The sequence below is a fragment of the Drosophila navojoa genome, chromosome 4 (genome assembly GCF_054131105.1).
Source record: "Drosophila navojoa isolate 15081-1374.11 chromosome 4, UAZ_NAV_1.0, whole genome shotgun sequence".
NCBI classification, from domain to species: Eukaryota; Metazoa; Arthropoda; class Insecta; order Diptera; family Drosophilidae; genus Drosophila; species Drosophila navojoa.
The window spans coordinates 302,629-323,783 of NC_142892.1; the positions used below are offsets into that span (position 1 = coordinate 302,629).

Sequence of the window (21,155 nt, forward strand, 5' to 3'; positions counted from 1 at the left end):
ACACCGTTTAACTTGTCCGCTTTGTGTTCAAAAATGCAAATGTTTTTCGATTAGTTCCTTTCAACAATAATATAATAATATCCAATTTTTTCCAGTTTTTTGCATGTTCATTGTAAATTTATATGCTTAAAAGTCTAGGATAATTAAATGTATATATGTATGTATGCATACATAAGTGTGTTTCATTGTACACATTATTATAATTTTGCGAGGATGGTCTGAAACGATTTCGAGTGACTAAATTATATATCTGTGCATATATATTTATTTAAATTATCCTTCCTAGTATATACTGCAAGCCTTTCAGATAGCCCCCGTTTTTAATTTAAGTTATTTTGTTAACATTTTATGTAGTTCCCTCTGGGATCTACAAAGGCTTTTCTAAAGGCTTTTACCCATACCAACACACACACTCACACTCATCTGTATGCGTATGTATGCGTGCAAATTGCAGCAGTCTGCAAATGCTTTACAGCTTGTCAATTACGTCATAGGGTGGTTCTTGGAGAGCTGAGAGGGTGTGCGTAATTGTTGTTGGCGTTGGTGGGACATGAAATGCCAACGAGTTGAAAATCGAACAATCGTGTCGCGCATGTGCAGCAAGTGCAAAGTAACCCCACATACACACACACCCATGGACCATAGAGAGAGAGAGATGGCCGCTCGCCCACCAGCAACCCTTCGCCATGTGCTGCTTGCGCTCTCTTCTGCTCTCACTACAGACTTTACTGCTGTCAGTTGCAATTTTACCGCCCGGCCGAGTGTTCGTTTTTGTTTTGTTGTTGCGTGGCAAACATTTCAAAACGCTAATACAATAAACACGGTATAAAGACGTGATTACAAAAGGTAATTTCCTCATTGTGATTTCGCCAATTCACAGTTTGTTTATTGCTTTCCCTCTTTGAAAGGAAAACAGTTCATAAGTTTATTGAACAAAGTCAACAACAGTGGAAGAAGAGACGGAAAACAAAAGGCACAACAAAACGTCCGAAACGGATTCTGCGCAGTTCGCATGGCAACGGAAGTGCTCGAAATGTGAGTAAAGCAAAGAGTGGGGAAAATAACAACAAAGTGAAAATGCATTCGCCGTGTGTTTGCCCATTTTGCCGGCCCTGCAAGAAGAGTTCAGTTACTTCCGCTAACGCAGATCAATAACCTTGCTAAAAGCAGAATAGGGGGAGCTTCGGTTGCCATGGCCAGCACACAAATGCAATGCAATAACTGTAAACAAAACCAAAAAATCAAACTGTATTCCGGGCATGAAATAGGCTAAGGTATTGAGAACCGTTTAGCCTATGATTAAACGGAATAATCATTTACTCTGGCCCATTGCAAAGCGTTTGCAGCAATTCCAAACACGACAAATTGCAGCGAAAGATGTTTGTAGGGCGAAATAAAATTTATAAAAGCTTGTTCGTTCGTGCGTGTCCCAACCGGGGTTCGAACCGCGAACTCCAGCCGACATACGCTCGCGTTGTGCCAACTCTATACACTCAACCAAAACGACCTCAACCACATGGGCGCCATTTTAGTATTTGAAATAAACCAATTGTTGAGAAATAAAAAGCTTGAAGAGGAAAAGTTTACACAGTGCTTTTTAGTGTACAAAAAATGAATGAAAATCTGTTAAATAAAAATTAAATTCAAATTTATTATCTGGGAGTTTTAAAGATTCAAAATTTGTGGGTTTTATTGTACATTTGCTTACAATAAAACTTATTTTAATAAAAAAAAGTTATTAAAGACTAAGATCAGAAATAATTTACCCGATTTGCCTAATCTACAGAAAATTCTAATCGCAATCACTACCAAATAACACCAGCAACGAGCACCATACGCATTTCGTTAACAATCCTGGAGCGCACTACGGACTCTGGCAGAGATGTGGCCCGGCTCCGAGCGAGGCAGCTCGCGAGCCTTGGAGCTGCCCACCAGCCAACAGAACGCGGGCGGTAGTAGTCAGCAGGAGACACTGGCGGACATTGAGCACATATCGACCATAGCCGGTTCATTGGCCTCCATTGGCACATTGTCGCACACACAGATGCGCTATGTGAGTATCCCGTTTTTGATTGGCACAAAACTTTTTAGTTAGTCTTCTTAATTTGCTTCTCCTACTGCAGTGCACAAATGATGCCGGCTATGATACGGAGCACACCTCGCTTAACTCCGATTTTGATGAGGCGGAGCTGCGCCGAGAGCTGCTAAGAGACGTGAGTTTGCTGCTCGTTTAGTCTACACTCAGAGAAAAATTGGATTCTGAGTCTTGGCTATTAAAACATATGTATCTCATTTGAGCACAAGTTACTTTACCTTTTCTCTGAGTGTATACATGTATATGTATATATATAAATATGAAAACTTATTTAAACACTATTTTCTTGCCATCATTCTTCCCAACAGAAATGGAAACTTTTATTTGATATGGTAAGCAAACGCTCTATAACATATATATCTATTTGTATATAGAATACATACATATTTATAATTTATATATATTTAATCTGTCATCTTTCAGTTCGATCCGGAGGGCTTTGGTGAAATATCTGTTAGCGAGTTTTTGGTTGCCCTGAGATCGCCGGAGTTTGTTTCCCAAGTGCCTATGAACAAGCGTGAACTGTTGCTGGAGCGTGCGAAGAAGGCCCAACTGCCCGTCGGACCTGGCTATGTGACGTTCCAGGACTTTGTCAACGTGGTAAGTGCATCCAAATCGAATAGCCATGCGCCCCTTCCTTGTTGCTGTTACTGCTGCACGAACCTCTCTGTCTCTCGTGCCGCACGAAACAAACAACGGGATTTGAGTGCAAACACAGGTGCATGTCCCATTTGCTGCTTGTTCCGAAGTGTAGGCTCGTGTCCAAACAGCAGTTGTAGCTATAGCTAGCATTTTTGTTACACTCTCGGATGTCTCAGAAGTGCCGAGGGGTATATTCGCTGGGGAAAGCATTTCAAATAACGATGGTAGTTGTTACTCAAGCTAATTTAGTTTGTTTCAAATAATATATATCAATTGGATAGTTATAGTAATGTGCTATTATACCAATGTACCCAATCATTTCTCTTTTGTTTAAAATTTAAATATTTACTCAGAGGCTAATCCACAGTCTCTTAAGTTTAGCTAATGAAGTTTCCAGCTTCTGGTGCTTTACGATATGAAGAATATGAATATGAATATTTATAATTTTATCTACCACATTTATTTCTCGAACCCCACTTTTAACAGTCATTCGTTTCGAATTCGGCATTCGAGACACTGTGTGCCTTTAGCCAGAGTATTATGCAGTCGTTGCTCTGTCGTCAGTTCTTCTCTTCTGTTTTTCTTCTGTTTGCACTGTGGCACATGCAAAAAGTCCATTCGCACTCGCCAAATAAATGCAGCATCGTCCCCTGGCCAGGACACGTTGTTAGGATTTGTGTTTACCTGTGAACGACAGAACAGGCCAGTTTCCCGTTGTCCCTCGCCCGTCGCCAACTGGCTGTTGTTGGCTCTAGCACTGGACTATGAGCATGCCCATGCCCCGGCCTTAATACGAATTTGGTGTCTTGTGGAAGTCCTTCTTTTTTCAAATGGATCCTGCAAAGGCTTTCACTCTGAGTAGTTTACAATATTTCTTTTTAATGTTTGCTGTGGCCATTGACAATTCTATTGCAATTTGATTGATTCTACGCTTGATTGGCACACACAACCACACACTCACATTCACACACACATGCATAATGAATGTCAAGTGTATTTTGGTCTTCGTCTTGCTTTTCAATTGTTTGCCCAAAGAGTCCTCAAAGTCATGAATTAGCCAGGGCCATCACAAAGCCTCTATTTACCCTTGTGTTCGTGTTTGTGTGTGTGTGTGTGTGTGTGCGTAACGGTAATTGTCAATGGCACAGCTCATTCATCTGCCGCTTGGCCAAAACCCATCAGAACCACACAACAAGCCATTGCTGGCATCCGAATTGGGAATTAGCTCCTGTTAATAGACCGCATTAGACCTATGACTATTTGTATACCCTTCAAAAGTGGATAATGGACATTTATGTTTGTCTCCTATTATCAGTAGCCTTTAAAACTGGATCATTGTTATTTATTCAGGAAACTTCAAGCATCTCTTAGAAAACTTACCTAAGCACCTCCCAGATAACTCTATTAATAGCTAGACACCATTATGAGGTGCGATTCAGCTGGAGGTAGACCGCTAGGGCTGTGTTCTATCTTTGGCATCTCTCAGATCCTGTCGTCGGCGTTCTTCTGCAAAAAGAACATCAATAGCCATCTCTTATCAGAGCTAAACGATCTTTAGCTGCCTCATAGGCAACAACTTACACAACATTTTTGTACTTAATTATAAATTTCAATGATTGGCCAGCAGGGCGTGCTCGTTGAGGGGGTGTCGGGCACGAGGCGTCGTCCATGATGCGTTGGACCATATGGACGCTAGGAGCAAGTCCTTGTTTGGGACGCTGCTTGAATTAAAGCAGGAATGCCGCTACCAACCAGGCAGGAGCTGTGCCATGTGCCATGCATAATGCAAGCGAAGCCGATGGGCGATGGCCGATGCCGACATCGATACAATGGAGAGATTGCGATTGCTTGATGATTGCTGAATTTTTAACAAAAGCTCGCACGTGACAAATCCTTTTATGGAAGCGCAGAAGCAACAGCCGGGCATGGAGACGGCGCCGGGTGCAGCCATCCACAGCCAAGACGAGGGGCGGCAAACGTGTTGAACGTTATGACAACTGCAGGCACGAGGCTGTCGACTGTCCACTCTCGACTGTGGGTTGTCGGCTTGCAGCTCGAAGCTCTTAGCTCCCGGCTGTCGATCGACAGTTGTGCATCTGGTCTCTCACTCACACATTCGCACACTCAGCGGGCGACGCCAGAACCAGTAAGAGCTGCAGCTGAGTCCAGGAATTTAAGCGTGCAAAGCTGTTGATCCATATCGAAGCAGGGATGCTCTAACCCGGCTGAATTCTTACGACTTTTATAAAAATATTCAGCATGGGCTTATGTTTCTCTCTCCTATCTCTATTTCCACACTTTTACTTCTTTCTTTCTATACCTTCCTTCCATTGTTTGATCTACATAAATCTCTGACTGAATCATGCTTCTGACTTTATGATTCCACTTATGTTTTGATCTATAATTTGGCTTTCTCTATCCTCGAAAGTCGATTTGTGTTTTCATGAATGTTCTGACAGTGGCTCGGCTCGTGATTCAATCTGGAAATACTTGGCAACTATGATTACAGGAGAGTGCTATCCTTTCGAAAACGTCGAGGGATATAGTCGATATGGTATACTATATTAAAGTCAGCCGACCAGCTGCAGTAAGACTCATTGAGCTGCTCTCGTGCAGCTCATCAGGCATTTGCGGCATGATCGTGTGTATATAATGATTTGCACACTTGCCATTTAGCTGGCTATCGAAAGGTACATGGCTTTTAATTGCAGGCTGATCGGAGAGCAGCACAAAAACAACAAAAAACACTGAACAGAAGCTGTAGCTGAAGGAACGCTGCGTAGAATTCTTGCATTAATCAGAAAGTCAACGGAGCTGCCAAGCATTCGATCATAAACGAAAGCAATTGGCGACGAGCTGCGAGCTGCGAGCTGTGAGCCGAGAGTGACGAGTGGCGAGTGGCGAGTTGTGGTCGAGAGTCGCCTCCATTATCATAATCAGCGGACGCAGTGCGACGGCGCAGCTGGCAGACGCCAAATGCTGCAAGCTGGAGCCTGGGCACAGCCTGAACCTGTGCCAAGCACGCACCAAGAAATTCCAGCGGCTTGTCTTGAATGGGGAATGTCTGGAGACGGCGAAGGCACTGGTCGGCACGGCCAGCTGGCGAATCGGGTTTATTGAATAAACATTTGTGCAGGCGCTCCAATGACCAGTCCCCACGTTGCCCCAATCCCCAATACCCACTTCGGTGGCGTCTGCTCTGCTGATCTGGCAGCATTGATAAAGGAAAAAGAACAGCGAAGGAATCAGATCAGCTGCGTACGTTCGTTCGCTTCCTCATATATGTATATACATATAGATATATTTCTAGATATATGTATGTAGGTAGGTGCAAAATGCCTTGCGCCTTGGACTCTGGGGATACGAGTCATCCAGCGCATAGATCGTCTCATGGATGCGGTATTAAATCAATGCCAATCCATAAATGGACCAGACGACGCGTCCCGGTGATGCTTGATGTTGCAGTTGGAATCTCTTTAGCGATTCCATTATTCCACAATTACATCGCAAATCGCATGAACAAAAACAACGGACACTTTAGAACGCTCGAACGGCAGCCTTTTGCAATTTTTCCAGCTAAAAAAGGGGCAACTGCAGCATGAAGGTGTGAATGTGCCTCAAGATAGCTTCTTATGAGCTCGATCATAGTTCTAGAAGTTAGTCAGAGTTCCTGCTTGCATCGTCAGTCTTCTGATATGATATATCATCCTGGCCATTATTGTTGTTTGCCTAACTTACCCAACTTGGAGTTGGCATAAAGCCAATCGATTTGGGTTATCCATTGCTAAAGACCCAACGTTTGATTATATAGCAGCTATCTAGCTGTCGAACTATCTATATCCAATCATTGCAGCATACACAAAAATTGCCAAGTTGCCCAAACTGCATGTTTGGCCTTTTTCTCCTTTTGCTGTTGCTGCTGCTCGTTTTGACTTGTGGCCCATGCCAAGGACGTGACAATGCCAAGGAGGCGGCGTAGGGGGGACTGCCGAGAATGGCTACTGTTGCTGTTGACGATGTTTGGTCAATGGTCAATTTGGCAGCAGTTTATTTTGATTGTTGTGCATCCGGGGCAAGGATAACGACGTGAACACGAATTGGCACAGCCCCAACTGCAACTGTCCCCAAACACACACCAGCACACCCTCCCACATCCACACACACACACACAGAGTATTGGTTGCGCTGCTTCAATATTTTTAGCCATAGTCACGAAATGTGCTGATAACAATTCCTAAAATCCATTTTTTGGCCTGGTTTTTGTAGCTCACTGATGTCCTGCGGCCGAGCACGCGCACTCTACAAATAATCGCTTATGCATTTTTGTTTTCTTCTCTGTGCTTCCTTTATGTTGAGCACGTGAGCGCAGGGGCGTGGCAGCTGCAGGTGTAAATGCTTTAGTGTCTATCTTAAATCATGTTTCTGGCCACATGGCCCGAGGCAAAACCAATTTAGATGCCCTGCTTAGGAGGTGTCAAAGTGGGGTGTATGGGCTTTGGGGCAAGCTTTCATCCTTCCACTTGGGATTGGTTTTATAGTATTTGTCTGGTCCGTGTTTGCATTAGCAATGTGTGCGCCGCTCATTAGTCACAATTGGTCCGAGTTTCAAAATCAAATTAGCTGCCGCACATTGTGCCCAACGTCTGCTGTAATTGCCACAACTAATTATGTTGAATAAATTTTTGGTGGAATGACCTACGCACCTGACATTTATGATGGCACATAAAACCAAGCTGGAATTGTTTGCCTTCACCCCAATCCGGCATTTATAGTTGCTTTTTGGCAGTGGCTGCAGAGGTCAACGAATCGACCCCGCGACGCCGACCCGCGCTTCAAGCTCAGCTGCCTCGCATAATTGTGACACACGGAAGCAAGCACAAGCGCGCATCATTAACTTGTGTGAAGCATTGTAATAATGAGACATCAAGTGCGCGCCACTTCCTTAGGACACGCGCTGGTCATGTTTACACCTTGTTGCAACAACAGCAGCAGCAGCAGCAGCAACGACAGTAAACGAATCAGCAGCAGCTGCTGATGCCAGCGCGCGCTGATTGTGCACACAAAACATGAGGAAGGGACTGGGGCTAATGCAAGGGGCAGGGGCATTAGCATTAGCATTAGCATGGGCTGCATTGCCATGTGCAGTCGCTCGGAAAACTCTGTAAAGAATATATATTTTTGATTGTTAGTCAGTGGCAATCATATCCGATTACTAGCCATACACACACAGCATAAATGCACATACATATAGTATTTACTATAAGCATGCCAGGCAGTCCGCTTAGCTGGCCCTCGCTCTTCCCTGCTGTCAGCAGTGCGTGTGTTTGGTGAAATAGAATTTGCCGCACACTGACAGAAAGTCGTGTACATTTCCAATGAGATTTGTAACGCTGTGAAGGAAGCGTCTCCAAGTTAATGTTACAATATTTTTCGCACTTGTAATTGTCATCTTATGGATTCAAGCTGAATCCATCCGTCTTAGCCAGAGCTAACACATATAACTGTCGATCGTGAAACGATAATATCAATGTGTCTGCTCTATCATATCATTGTTTGAAAAATATCATATGATTATAATCAAGCAGTAAAGAACACTTTCTACCAGTTAACAAAATTATTTCTAGTTTCTGCTATCATCTTGACTCTATCTAAGCAAGAGTATTTCTAGTTCAATTTCAATTATATTCGGTTTTTTTTTTCTTGTAAATTTCGATTTCCATTTTGCCAATCTTTTTGCGACGAGCTGCCAAACAAAGACGTGGAGTGGCTGATTGACTGGCTGGCTGCCTTGGCCTGGCTTGGGCTGGGCTGTCGGGCTGCCTTTGTGCCTTGCGTGTCATTCCATTTCCGCCAGCGTCGCAATCGCAAATCAAACAACGGCGACAGCTGCTCCTTGGCAGCGCTTTGCATATATATGCCCAGATCCTTTGCGTTTCCCTATATATACAAAGGAGGGCAATCTTAATCTATATAGCTTTTGATTTGCGAATATATCGCGCGCTCGCACCGCCCGTTCCGTTGCGTTCCGTTCAGTTCCAAGACAAAGGAATGCGGCGTCAAAGGCCAAACGTCGAAGTAGCGCAAATCACAAATGAAGTCTTGACATGCGTGTGCTACATACAAACACACTACTATATATACATATGTGTACAGATGTGTGAGCGTTTGTATAGTTGTTGCTGTTGTTGTGGTTGTCGTTGTTGTTGCTTTGCACACACAGGAAACTGCTGAAAGGTGCAAACGAACTTCCGCTCCAAATCAGTTTTCGATTTGTTGTTTAGCCTCAGCTACAGCTACAGCTGCCCCGCTCCGTGGGTCTCTTAGCCACGCGCTGCATTTGCACAGTTGTCGCAGCTGAGCAGATGCAAAAGATGCTTGGCCTACATAAGAAGCTCATCGGTGATTGACTCGGCTAGGCTTGGCTTGGGTTGGTTCAACTTGGCCAGCGCCTAATCAATCATCATCAAGCGGTCGTCCTTTTAATACGGTAGCCAAAACGACTGAAAGGCTGATTACCTAGCAAGTTGTAAGTAGCAGACGCCGCTTTGCCTTTTGGCCCTATAATTAAGCAAACCGTAGTAGCAGCAGTAGCAGCAGTAGCAGCAGCAACAGCCAGGACAGCCAGGACTCGCAGCGACAGGTCCTGTAAGGCAAATGTGACTTTAATGAGTAAAAATGTGATAATTAGTAGACGCCAAGAGGCCGACAAATACAAAGAGCACAAAAAGAAAGAGAGAAATGTTCGTAATTACAGCAAAAACCATTTGTCCGGCAAATTGCTCACTGGGCGGGCGACCCTGCAACAAAAACAACAGCAACATCTCAAGTTGGCTAAAGAAGATTTTACAATAATATAAATGATACAACTGCTGGCATTTTCACCTGCGGCAATCACACTGGCTCCTGTTCTATATAAACAATGTAAATTGAATTGGTGCGTGCAAAAATATTTTGATTTAATTAAATAAGCCCTCCATTCAAGATGCCTTCAAGTCCTGCCCACTGCGAGAAGCCAACAACAATAAATACCGAAATGTTTGTGCATCCATTAACAGCGAATTAGCATAGAAAACAGCTTGAGGTATATCAAGGCACCTATTAGAAGGCAGGCTGTAAGGATTTAAGATGGGATAGATTAGTGGAGCTCTTCTGCCTGCTGTTTATATACATGCATACATTTATAGATTGTTGGACTCCGATCCGGCCACACGTTAGTGGAAATATTGCTTAACTGCTTGGAATAAAAATGTCAACAGACACTGAATGAGGGCGCACATAAAATGCATAATGGAGTGCACAGCCAGTGAAGATGTCCTTTTTTGCGCATAGCTTAGGGCCTAACAAAAAAAAAACCCACACACATACATGCACGCAGGCAGGCTGGCTAGCGCTGCAACAACGTAATTCAAAGGAATTTTTTCGTAGGTGTTCCACCATCAAGAGAAGCCGCCAACGCCCTGCTGCAGGCCCTTCTACAGCCCTGTTGACCATGTCCTGAGCATTGCGCTCTGCGATCTTTGTTGGGGAGGGGCGGAGCAATGTGTGTGTTAAATGTTTGCGTCAATTTGTCGCTTTATGTTTGTGACCTACAAAAAATGTGAATGAGGCATAAATAGAAAAATGCAGTATAACTGTTGAATGCCAGTGGTTTGGTGAGGGTATCCAGCGTTTACCTGGTGCGGCAGCGCTGTGACGTCATGCAGTGCTTGGCCGCTGGGTAATGTCATTATCAGGCTCAGCCGCAAAGGGACGACAGGACGAGGGCAGTCAGGTCTGTGTCCAGGGCTCGACTGTAATTCGCACACCCCGTTGTGCATGTCACAAAACAAATGATAAACATTTTATTTGTTAGAAATTGTTACGGCTTGGGCGATAGGCCCTATTTCTAGTTGCCGCCTCATCTCGTTTGATCTCTCTGTTTTGTTGTGTGTTTTTGGCCAAACCAGATTTATCACAGTCTCACAATGCATTTGGGTGTTCCATTGTCTTATTGTCAACAGCTAACAATTTAATACGTAGAAACGACAAATCGGAAGTAAAATTGTCCTATTTGATTTTTTTTATTTTTTAAATTTAAGGAAGTGCTCATAAAGAGTGAAGAAATAATGCGAATGCAACTCTGGGTGGCGGGCGAGTGGGCAACGCTGACAAATAAGAAATCAAAGCAAAGATCGATATATTAGGCACAGCGCGGCAGTGGACGACGTTGTTGTTTAATTAAGTGTATACATACATATATAAATGTATATAGCATATATAAATTGGATTTTGTTATGTACACTCGTGTAAATTGTGGCTTAAGTGCAATATTAAGCATTATGTTAGCAAGCTGTGAGAGTCGTTGAGCTGGGAATTGTGTCAGTGTCGCAAATCTTAAAGCGCGCCAAATTATAATTTTATTGCGTAAGTAGGCTGTCAAAAGCACTAAATACATAAATGTAAATTATAGTAATGCAACTTGCATTAGTTGAATAATTATGTTTCCCATTTGACACGAGTCTTCAATGGGAAAAGTATGCCGTTATAATTATAACTATACGCATTCATATGCATTCTTAAGCTTTAATGCATGTACATATGTATGTGTGTATTGTCCGACGTTGCCACCTTGCAGTGAATGTGTTGGTGTATAAGAGAAAAGAAGTGTACAATTGCTAGTTAATGGTAACCGCAGGCGATTCGTCAATTAAAATAAATTTGATAATTACTAATATTAGGCTGTCGCGGAGCTAACTAGCAGCAAACACTTGTTACCTCCCACGACCCCTACAGCTTCGACCACAACAACCATGTTTGCGGTTACGAGCGGAAGTAACTATTTTATTTGGCTTCCCTTTTGCCCATTTGGCTGACAAGCTTAATTTGTGGATTGTTTTTGCGTTGCTTGCATACCCTGCAGATGGCTTATTGCAGAAGTGAGGTAGTATGTGTTTGTAGGTGGTTTGAAAGAGGTGATTGTAACTTGTTTATTCGTTCACTGTACTTGATAAGTATTTTCTTTTCTCTAATATTTATTTTACAAATTGTTTTAAAAGGTATTTTCTAGTCGATTTAGTTTTTACTTTTACGTTTCATAATCGTGAATTTTAATTGCGCGTAGGCTTCATTTGGATTTTCATGTCTGTGTCTCCGTTTTAATTAAACACAATACACATTTTCCGCCTTTGCAGATTTTCGTGTTGTTTTTTTCCAGTTTCTGCTTCTGTTTTCTTGCTGTTAGTTTTTATGTGCGCCTTAATTGCTCCGCCCCGTTCGCATCTTTTGTGAACATCTTAATTACATAATAAAAATTATTTCGCTTTTGCAATTCCTCTCTGTTCCTAACTCTAGTTTGGACTTGTTTTCATAATTTTATGGCTCGTTTAGTTTTGGGGTTAAAATGAATTATTTTTGTTGCTGATTTTGGCCAGCAGATATGGTCCAATTGGAACGTGAAGAAATCTGGTGCTTTTACCATGGGTTCTATTTATCTTATGAGATTCCTTAGACTCTGACTCTGATTGACAGGTAACCTTGTCTAACGGTTCGGGTCAACAAATATTAGTTCTTAGTTTTCAAATAATATGTTTCAATTGTCTTCGAGGTAAACTTTTTTACATTATTCTCTCTGATATATGTACATATATATGTATGTACATATGCCCCATTATCTATTTTCAGATGAGCGGCAAGCGTTCGCGCAGCTTCAAATGTGCGGTTCATCATCGAGATCGTGAGGTTTGCTCTGAGAACGACTTTCAGCTGGTGATAAGTGAGCCGCCGCTCTTTAAAAAGATGGTCCATGCGGTGGCTATGGAGGTACTGCCGGAGGAGCGCGATCGTAAATATTATGCAGATCGCTACACATGCTGCCCGCCGCCCTTTTTCATTATATTGATCACAATCGTAGAGGTGGGCTGACTTGATTCTCTTATTTGAATCGCAATTGAAATGGAGTGAATATTATAATCGATTTATAGCTGGGCTTCTTTGTGTATCACACCTTGGCCACGGGAGAGGCGGCGCCAACGGGTCCCATACCCAGTGATTCCATGTTCATTTATCGTCCCGATAAGCGACACGAGATCTGGCGCTTTATTCTATATATGGTGTTGCATGCTGGCTGGTTCCATTTGGGATTCAACGTGGCCGTTCAGCTGCTCTTCGGTTTGCCCCTGGAGATGGTGCATGGATCGTCGCGCATCGCCTGCATCTACTTCTCGGGCGTGCTGGCTGGCTCGCTGGGCACCAGCATCTTTGATCCCGAGGTGTTTCTCGTTGGCGCCAGTGGCGGCGTTTATGCACTGCTGGCAGCGCATCTGGCCAATGTGCTCCTTAACTACCATCAGATGCGTTACGGCGTGCTACGTTTGGCATTTATATTGATTTTCGGTAGGGACAGCGAAGATTTTTATGTCATGATTTCTTGTAACATTTGCTCTTGCAGCCTCTTTCGACTTTGGCTTTGCCATTTATGCTCGCTATGCTGGCGAGGACCTGCCACCTGGGCAGCTGGCCGTGAGTCCAGCGGCTGTCTCCTACGTGGCCCATTTGGCTGGCGCAGTGGCAGGCTTGACCATCGGATTGCTTGTACTAAAGAACTTTGAGCAGAAGCTGCACGAGCAACTGCTCTGGTGGATCGCATTGGGAACCTACACAGCGCTTGTTGTGTTCGCCGTCGCTTTCAATGTGCTAAATGGAGTCACTTTGTTTAATATGCGCGTGGAGAAGATCAGGTTCACCCAAACCTACTTTAATGACTTCCAGGTGTAACTGGAAATCAAGTTCAAAATCGATTTTTGTTGAAGTTTTTTGTTATTCGGTTTATTCGTTTTCCAACTGGACAGTGAATAAGTTTATAGTTTACAAGTTATGTTTTTTTTTTTTTCGTGATTTTTTTTCCTCTGTTTCTTTGTAAATTCATTTATTGCGTGCAATATACGTACAGACATTCCGACATATGTATTTGTATAGCATATAATATATATAGACAATCGTCCATACGTTATCAAACGCTATTCGTTCCGCTTTTCGATTCTTACGTTTAAAAGTACAAATGTTTGAAAAGAATCAATGCGAACATATTATCGTTGAAGTCGATGATAAGAAAAAGTATATTTACAACAAATTGGAACTGATTAGATGTATAAACTGCTAAAAACTTGATGCTCAAGGAAATACGATCTTTTTTATAAACTTAAGCAGAATCGAAATGGATAATCAAGTTGAATTCAATAATGTAAGCTGTAAGGAGAATTATGTATAAGTGCTATATTGAAACCGATGTATTCCAACATTTTTCCAGAACTGTCCCACTGCAGGCCTTACATATATACAATGAATGACTTTATTCTCAAGACTACCTCAGAAATTGGTAAAAATTATATAAAGATGTGTAATCGGTTTCAAAATTTATAGTATATAATAAATATTCAAACTGCCCTTAGACAAAAAGAATAAAACTGATTACTGCCAGCTTTTGTGAATAATAACAGCACCAACTACACTATTTATGTATTTTGTACATTTTGTACATAATTAAGATAAAAATAAAATGATCGAAATGAAACTCTTATATTGCGTATTCTGTTTTGACGCAGATGGAAGCCGATATGCGATCTCAGCTCAAGTTATGATACACACTTTTTGAAATCTGGCTACACTGCTAGTTTTGGCGACAAATAAAGGGCTTACGCAGTTGTCCAAGGGCCCGGCTCGGTATTTAACTGTGAAGTCTATAAAACATATTAATTAAAATGAATTTTTAGTTCAATTAATACAAATTAGTGATAGTGCTTTTCATACTTATTTACACATACTATATATAGAAAAATTGTATGTATATGTATCCTAACAAATGTGTTGTTATGCATTCTCTTTTAACTTCAAAATTCTGAGCTAGTGTTGCCAGAAAGGCTTAAGTGTTTTCGATGCAGTCACACTTTTTTCAGTGAAGTCATAAACCAAAGTAAACAGCTTTTTGTTAAAAGTTAATTTTAATTCGAAAATGCAGAAAAAGCATATGCACAATGCCAACAGGATAGATGTCGGAGGTAAGTCGTTATATTTGATATTGTTGGATGTTATCTAGGTATAAATAGTTCCGTACATATGTCATTTGCAATACACGCAAAGTTTTAAAAATTTCATAGTGCGATAAAAAGAACTTAACATGTATCCATCCTTCCATCCATCCATCTGTATCAGAAGCTTTGTTTGCCTTTTCTTTGCTTTGCGAGTGAAATGCGAAAAACTGTAGAATTTTCATGACAGTTTCGTGCACGCACCTGCTACAAGGCTACCTGTCAGCTGCCACCTGCTACGGCCCCTCATCCTTCTCCTCCACCCAACTGCTGTCAACAAAGCGTTGCAGCTTGGCTTTTTGCTGAAACTCTTTTTTTGTTTTGTGTTTTTGTTTTTTATTCTGCTCTCGTCTTTTTTATGCTTGTGACGGCAACGTCTCACTCACAGTTGCCCCCAAACTCCGAGCGCGAACCAGTTCCCATTGACATGTTCCTTCTGCAGTTAACAAATCCCAGCGGACACGAATTTATGTTTGTTTGAGCATATTTCACCGTTAGTCATTCGTCACACACAAAAACAGCAGCAACAACAAAAATGTATAAAGGCGCAACGAGTCCAATGCGAATGGCCAAAATGATATAAGCAAATAAACTGTCCTGGAAATAGGGCGACAAAAAAGAAATGGCTGACTCGCGCTGCTTGGACAAAGGATTCAATTGTCGTCGTGATTAATGTTGGGCGCGTTAATTTGTTGATGCACGCGCCCTGCTTGCCAACGATTATAAATGACGTCAAATGGAACTACAAATCCGTTGGGGAAACACTACAAGAATAAATCTCTTATTCAGGCGTTGGTTCCAATCATAGTATTACTTCTATAACGATTCTATGAGTCTCACCAGAAAGGGTCGGAGCAGTAGGAGCTGGATCAAATGAACTGAGACACAGATATTAAACTTCAAGCGCTGAGCAAATAAATCATTTAATATAAGGAGGAATTTAATGGTGAAACTAGCAGCTAGATCAAATGAACTAACAATCGGCATTTAATTGAGTTTAGAGTGAATTGTGGAACATGGGATGAGCCAGTAAATAAATCATATCAATATGAAAGAGACCAGAGGAGTTCGAGCTCGAGGCTGGAGCTGGAGCTGCAGCTGAAGGTGAAGGCAAGCCGAGCCCTGTCCTCCGCATTGGCTGGGCAGCGCAAACATGTTTGTAAAAAGTACAAGTTAATATTTATGTAATTCAGCAGATACGTGGAAGAAGAAGAAGCACAACAACGAAGACAGAGATCATTACATTGACATATTCATGCACATGCAGTCCAGCCATGTCCAGCTGTCCAGCTGTCCGGCAGGAATGCCATCGAAGAGGCGAACAATGCAGCGGTCAGCCGAAGGGAACGAGGAGGAACGCACTTGATGGCCATGTAAAGTGCGGACTTGTGCGTCCCACGCGAATCAACCTGCATTTGGGCCGTGGCTGGGGCCTTTGTTTCTGCGTTGACAGCCATGGCCAGTGGAAAAGTAACTCACAGTTGGAGCTGCAACTGGGGTTGCGACCGGGGATGGAGGAGCTCTTTATCTGCGACAGTGGAATACAGCGAATTGCAGACAACTGCAGTCCATGTTCGATGCCTGCTTATCAAAAGGTCTCGCGTGTAACTGTCAAAAATATATATTGTAGTAGACCAGAACGCGAAGCCATTTGCAGTTAACTTTATAATAAACTGCTGCAGCTCAGGTGTAGCAGGGCTCAAAGCCTGGGTCTGGGCCTGGGCCTGGGCAGGATGCCGCCATTTATCTCGCTTGAATATGGAAATTTTTACTGGCATGCCAAGCACTTTCTATTTCCCAGCATTCTTTTATTTTGGTACCGCTAAACGCTTCATTAAGTGCCCTGGCACTGTCCTGGCAGCCATGAGAGTCCTTATGCCCTTATGCTACAATTAATTTCTGCAACCTGAATATGCATGGCGAAAAAACGGAAGTCCTTAGCCGAAGTGCCGTCCAGCCGTCCACTGAAAAAGAAAGCCTGGCCGCTTGACCTCGCTGCCAAAGGACACGGGACAATGGACTCCCGGCTCTACAAAGTGTATATAGGTACGGGGGACAGCAATGAGTATATAATGAGGCCTGGCCACTGTAACCACAAACAAGGATTTCATTTGTATAGGCTGGGAGCTAAAAAGGAGCTGGCCAGGATAAACAAATTAGCGCTGGGTGCTCTGCCCTCAACCCATTGTCAGGAGGAGAAATCAAAGTGCTGCGGGCCGCATCTAATCTATGGGTCGGCCGACCCCCCCTCTCGAATAGCGTCCACGGGCACCGTCATATTGAATTTCTACAGCGGACTGCGTGGGCTTTTAGCTTAATTGCTATTAGAACCTTTGGCTGCAGCCGAGGTCCTTTTGCTGACCAAGCCATATGAGCTCATTGGGGCCAGAACCACGCTGTCAAACACTTGCCACCCCTCCAAACTTCAGCTTGGACTCAATTTTTGTTTTTCACTTGCGCAGGAGGCGCCGCTGGCGACGGCGACGGCCACAGCGACAGCGACAGCACCTGTGCGTGCCGCCTGGCAATTTGGGCGGTGGCGTTCCTGTATGCTGGCGCAGACAACAAAGGATTTGCCTCAAGATAGAGGGAGGGTCGCAGAAAAAAGCTGTCGCAGACATTTTCATAAGCAACCCCTGCAAATGGGGCTGCCAAGAGGGTATGATGTGCTGGAACATTAGAGTAGCTTTGATGTGCTTGTGGATTTAACATTGCCTTTACTTTCGCCTCGTTACCCATATGAACAGCTAATGATACTTTTATTCGCACTCAAATTTAGTAAACTCTATGGAGTATCTGCTAGTCGAGCTACTGCTCATTGCTCTCTCTCTCTCTCTCTCTCCCAGCTATTATCACATGCCAAAATCCCAAGCGTTTGCGTGTTGAGTTGTCCACGTAACGGGGTATACCCCGTCCCGATTGGGTGTGCCGCCTAATTGCCAGGATATGCGACGCCCCACGAGTCAACTGAATGTCAATTCGAACTCCGTTTTCGACTCCGATTGTCGAGCCGTATGCTTCAATTTAGAGTCGTTATTTACGAAAACGTTTTGTTTTGCGTATTTCCGAATAAAATGTTTTGAACGATGAACGAAGAGGAAAACGCTGCCCCGGCTGCGCAGGTGGAGCGAGAGCCGCCAAAGATTACGTACACCAATTTCAATGACGAGTCCGAGCTGAAGGCCATACAGAGTCTGATCGACAAGGAGTTATCGGAGCCGTACTCCATCTATACGTATCGCTACTTCGTCTACAATTGGCCAGAGCTCTGCATATTCGCTCGGCATGGGGAGCGCTACGTGGGGGTCATCGTGTGTAAGCTGGAGTCACTGGGCTGCATTCTCCAGGGATATATAGCGATGCTGGCCGTGGATCCTGCCTATCGCCTGTTGAAGATTGGCACCACGCTCGTCGCCAAGGCGGTCGAGTCAATGCAGTCATTCAATGCGGATGAGATCGTCCTGGAGACGGAGTTGACCAACAAGGCGGCGCTGCGCCTGTACGAGAGTCTGGGCTTCATACGCGAGAAGCGCCTGTTGCGCTACTACATGAACGGCGTGGATGCACTGCGTCTCAAGCTATTTCTGCCCTGGCGTCGAGCATAGACAGCTAAAAATTCTTGTATAGTTTTTTTTTCGATTTGATTTTATTGTTGCGTATTTTCAGTATATATGTATGTAGTTTTTTGGCCGAAAGATAAGCAAGGTTTCGTTCTTTCCAGCTCTCATTCGCTATCTCTTTCCTTCGCTGCTGTCAATTAGCGCCCCCTGCAGCGACTCTCTGACTACTCGACTGGCTCTCCGTCCAGGTATAGCCCATCTTAATTGAGTGCAACAAGGATGCCTCACACATAACCTTTGATTACCCTTTGCCCCGACAGCCGCCTCTGTCGCTGCCGCTGCTGCTGCTGCTGCTGCTGCTGAAGTTGATGACTGCTGCTGACTGCTACTCATGATGGGATAATTGCCCTTTTCAGGGTCACATCAAATGACTTTTGGGCAAGGGAGTCGTGTTATGCGAGCTACGAGCACTTATGATAAGGATACGCCCGCTAAGAGGTGGTCCTCTGGCAAGCAAACGAATGGGCATTCTGGTTAATTGAGGACAAACCAAAACAGGCTTGCTCTCCTTTGCTAGGGGGTCTTCATTGATTTCCAAGTCAGTAGACATCGATTAGTGCTAGAACTTTGACTTTGAGTGCTGAACTGAATTTCTTTTGCTATTCTCATCGTTTATCTATTTACATGTAACAGTGTGCCATTTAAGACATGCATGTATTGAGGTAGTGCCCTTCCCCCTTTGCTAACTTTATTGTTGCTAATTGGCATTTCCTTAATAATACGCTAATTTTGCATTTGTTTTTTTTCAGTGTAAAACGTGTCATTCTCCTGCTGGCATTCATAAACAACAATTTGTGGGTAAGTCCATAAAAAATAAACATGTTTAACAAACAACAGCAATTTATAATTTATGATTCAAGAATTGACTAAATACAAAACGAAATGTGAAGCCCCATTGGCTCGCTTACAATGAAATGTTTATGCATATCTGCATATTATTATTTTCATTATGCTATATGACTGAATATTAATTAAATATTCCGAAATTATTCAGTCTGCATAATCAAAGGAGCTCCAAATGATTCTCATAACCATTCTCGGCCAGCTGGTTAGCATCCATAATCAGGGACACTTGATTGCATCTGGTAATTATAACTGCATTTGCATCGTATCATTGCCAATTATATAATCCAAACACACACACACACACGCATATACGTACATATATATAGAGCTTTGGGATTTGTGGCCATTGTCATTTTCGGATTGTCGTTTGCGAATCGTCCAAGCAAGCGGCAAATGCCCAGAACAACTTTGGGGGGTGGTCAGGATGATGTAGCTGTCTCTTCGTGCGACTTGTGCATCCCCTGCTACAGCCTCCATCGTAATACACTGTGAGACAAAGCACGTAAACACATATTTACTTAAAGCAAGTGTGGATGCACCTATATATACTCTGACATTCCACTCTGATTTAGATCTGTGTCGTTGCATCAACTCGATCTTTCTCTGAGTGTACAAACAGCTGAGATTTATGTGCAGCGGGCGCAGACAGAAGCTGACATCAAATTGAAATTCAGGCAAATGTCAACGGCAGCCGCCAGCCACCAGGCACAAGGCGAAGGCGAAGGCGAAGCCGACTCGAGCTGACTTAGAGTTAAGCCAAAAATCCACATAAATAACGCGAGCAACGGGCGTCGCGACGGTCATCAGAGTAGAAGCCCCCCCTGCCGCTCCCGCTCCTGTTTTGTTTGTGTGTCCCTGGCAGAAGTCGTTGGGCTTGTTTCTGCGAATGGCAGGTGCAACTCAATCAACGCCGCCAGTCGAGGCGCAACGTTTGCGTCGCGTTGCGTTGCGTTGCATCTGGTCGAGTCAGCGGGCAGCTCCAGCTCCAACTCCAGCTCCAGCTTCAGCTTCAGCTCCATTGCCCAGTCTCAGCGCCAGCCTCTTGGGCCACCTGCCCCAAATTGTTGGCAACGCAAGACGCAGCCGTTCTCGCTCTCGAGTGGCTCAACTGAGGAAGCTGCCCGGTGGCTGTGGTCCATCTCAAGTGGGTATCAAAAGATCAACGATCGTCAGAGGGCAAACCAAGTGGCGATCGAGTGTTTTGCAAAAAATAAGGGGAGGCAATATTTTCACAGCTCTAATGCTAACAAATCGAGGCTCAAATCACGCAACGACCAGCAACAAAGTTGCTTCTTCACTCTGTGTTGCGGCTGTTGCAGTTGAGAAGAGCCTAACGGAAATGCTAGTAGTGCTTTCTAGAGCTACTCAGTGCTAGGAAGTGCAGGGATCCGCTTAACTATAGTCTGATCTATTGTTTGATATTGTTATTTAATGTCTTTTATTTTATAATTTGACCTCACGCTTTTTCGTAAAGTTCATATTGTGTGGAAGTTCCGTTTGTAGCATTGTCTAATAGATCGAAGAAACCAGATTAATAGTGCTATATCATAGATGATATACAGGAAGTAGAGTGCTGTAAAAAAAAGCTTGCTAAGCCCAAAACCCAAAAATTGCTTTAAAATTTCATTATTAATTTAGACATTTATTTTGTTTAAATTTTATTTTATTGTTTTTTTTTTTTTTATTTGCATTTTTTCATTGCTATTTTTTCTTGTTTTTTCTTTTTTTTCGACACAAACATGTGTATATATGTAGATTTTGGGGGCTGTTACAGTTTGTAATGGGCGTGGTCACAACTATTTACTTTAGCTTAGCTTTTACATGGGGCGGGTTGGGGGTTAGATAGGGTTTTTGGACTTTTTTTTTGGCTTACGCTTTGCTGAGTTTTAC

The 21,155-nt window shown here is 43.3% G+C and overlaps 2 protein-coding genes and 4 long non-coding RNA genes across 10 annotated transcripts; 3 read left to right on the plus strand and 3 right to left on the minus strand.

Annotated features, from left to right (window-relative positions):
• Positions 1-737: 737 nt before the first annotated feature.
• stet (rhomboid serine protease stem cell tumor) lies at positions 738-14,229 on the plus strand. 5 transcript variants are annotated; one of them, XM_018101694.3, is made up of 8 exons: positions 738-1,035; positions 1,787-2,053; positions 2,124-2,213; positions 2,404-2,427; positions 2,519-2,695; positions 12,398-12,628; positions 12,697-13,108; positions 13,164-14,229. In XM_018101694.3, exons 2-8 carry the CDS (start codon positions 1,883-1,885, stop codon positions 13,487-13,489), a joined length of 1,431 nt encoding a protein of 476 aa, XP_017957183.1. In that variant the 5' UTR covers positions 738-1,035; positions 1,787-1,882; the 3' UTR covers positions 13,490-14,229. The 5 variants fall into 5 exon arrangements, with proteins under 5 accessions (XP_017957183.1, XP_089116126.1, XP_017957184.1 ...); XM_089260000.1 differs by having other exon boundaries at positions 1,823-2,053; XM_018101695.3 differs by lacking the exons at positions 738-1,035; positions 1,787-2,053; positions 2,124-2,213; positions 2,404-2,427; positions 2,519-2,695 and adding an exon at positions 10,919-11,140.
• On the minus strand, positions 3,864-4,955 carry LOC149091298 (uncharacterized). Its single transcript, XR_016196764.1, has 3 exons — positions 4,319-4,955; positions 4,118-4,243; positions 3,864-4,056 (listed from the first exon to the last, which is right to left on the minus strand). It is a non-coding gene; the product is annotated as an uncharacterized LOC149091298 (long non-coding RNA).
• On the minus strand, positions 6,021-7,734 carry LOC149091299 (uncharacterized). Its single transcript, XR_016196762.1, has 2 exons — positions 7,441-7,734; positions 6,021-7,383 (listed from the first exon to the last, which is right to left on the minus strand). It is a non-coding gene; the product is annotated as an uncharacterized LOC149091299 (long non-coding RNA).
• Positions 8,312-10,764, minus strand: LOC108651806 (uncharacterized). The gene is made up of 3 exons (XR_016196760.1): positions 10,411-10,764; positions 9,620-10,323; positions 8,312-9,534 (listed from the first exon to the last, which is right to left on the minus strand). It is a non-coding gene; the product is annotated as an uncharacterized LOC108651806 (long non-coding RNA).
• Positions 14,230-14,436: 207 nt separating the features above from the next.
• Positions 14,437-17,457, plus strand: LOC149091300 (uncharacterized). Its single transcript, XR_016196759.1, has 2 exons — positions 14,437-14,769; positions 15,996-17,457. It is a non-coding gene; the product is annotated as an uncharacterized LOC149091300 (long non-coding RNA).
• Positions 17,458-17,780: 323 nt separating this feature from the next.
• Positions 17,781-18,526, plus strand: Naa30B (N(alpha)-acetyltransferase 30 B). The gene has a single exon (XM_018101697.3). It carries the CDS (start codon positions 17,886-17,888, stop codon positions 18,402-18,404), a length of 519 nt encoding a protein of 172 aa, XP_017957186.1. The 5' UTR covers positions 17,781-17,885; the 3' UTR covers positions 18,405-18,526.
• The last annotated feature ends 2,629 nt before the right edge of the window (positions 18,527-21,155 follow it).

Excerpts from the sequence above, each read along its gene's own strand:
- Naa30B (XM_018101697.3), top strand. The coding sequence starts at position 17,886 with ATGAACGAAGAGGAAAACGCTGCCCCGGCTGCGCAGGTGGAGCGAGAG.
- stet (XM_018101694.3), top strand. The coding sequence starts at position 1,883 with ATGTGGCCCGGCTCCGAGCGAGGCAGCTCGCGAGCCTTGGAGCTGCCC. Across the intron at positions 2,696-12,397 it reads TCCAGGACTTTGTCAACGTG|ATGAGCGGCAAGCGTTCGCG; the intron begins GTAAGTGCATCC and ends ATCTATTTTCAG. Across the intron at positions 12,629-12,696 it reads TATTGATCACAATCGTAGAG|CTGGGCTTCTTTGTGTATCA; the intron begins GTGGGCTGACTT and ends ATCGATTTATAG.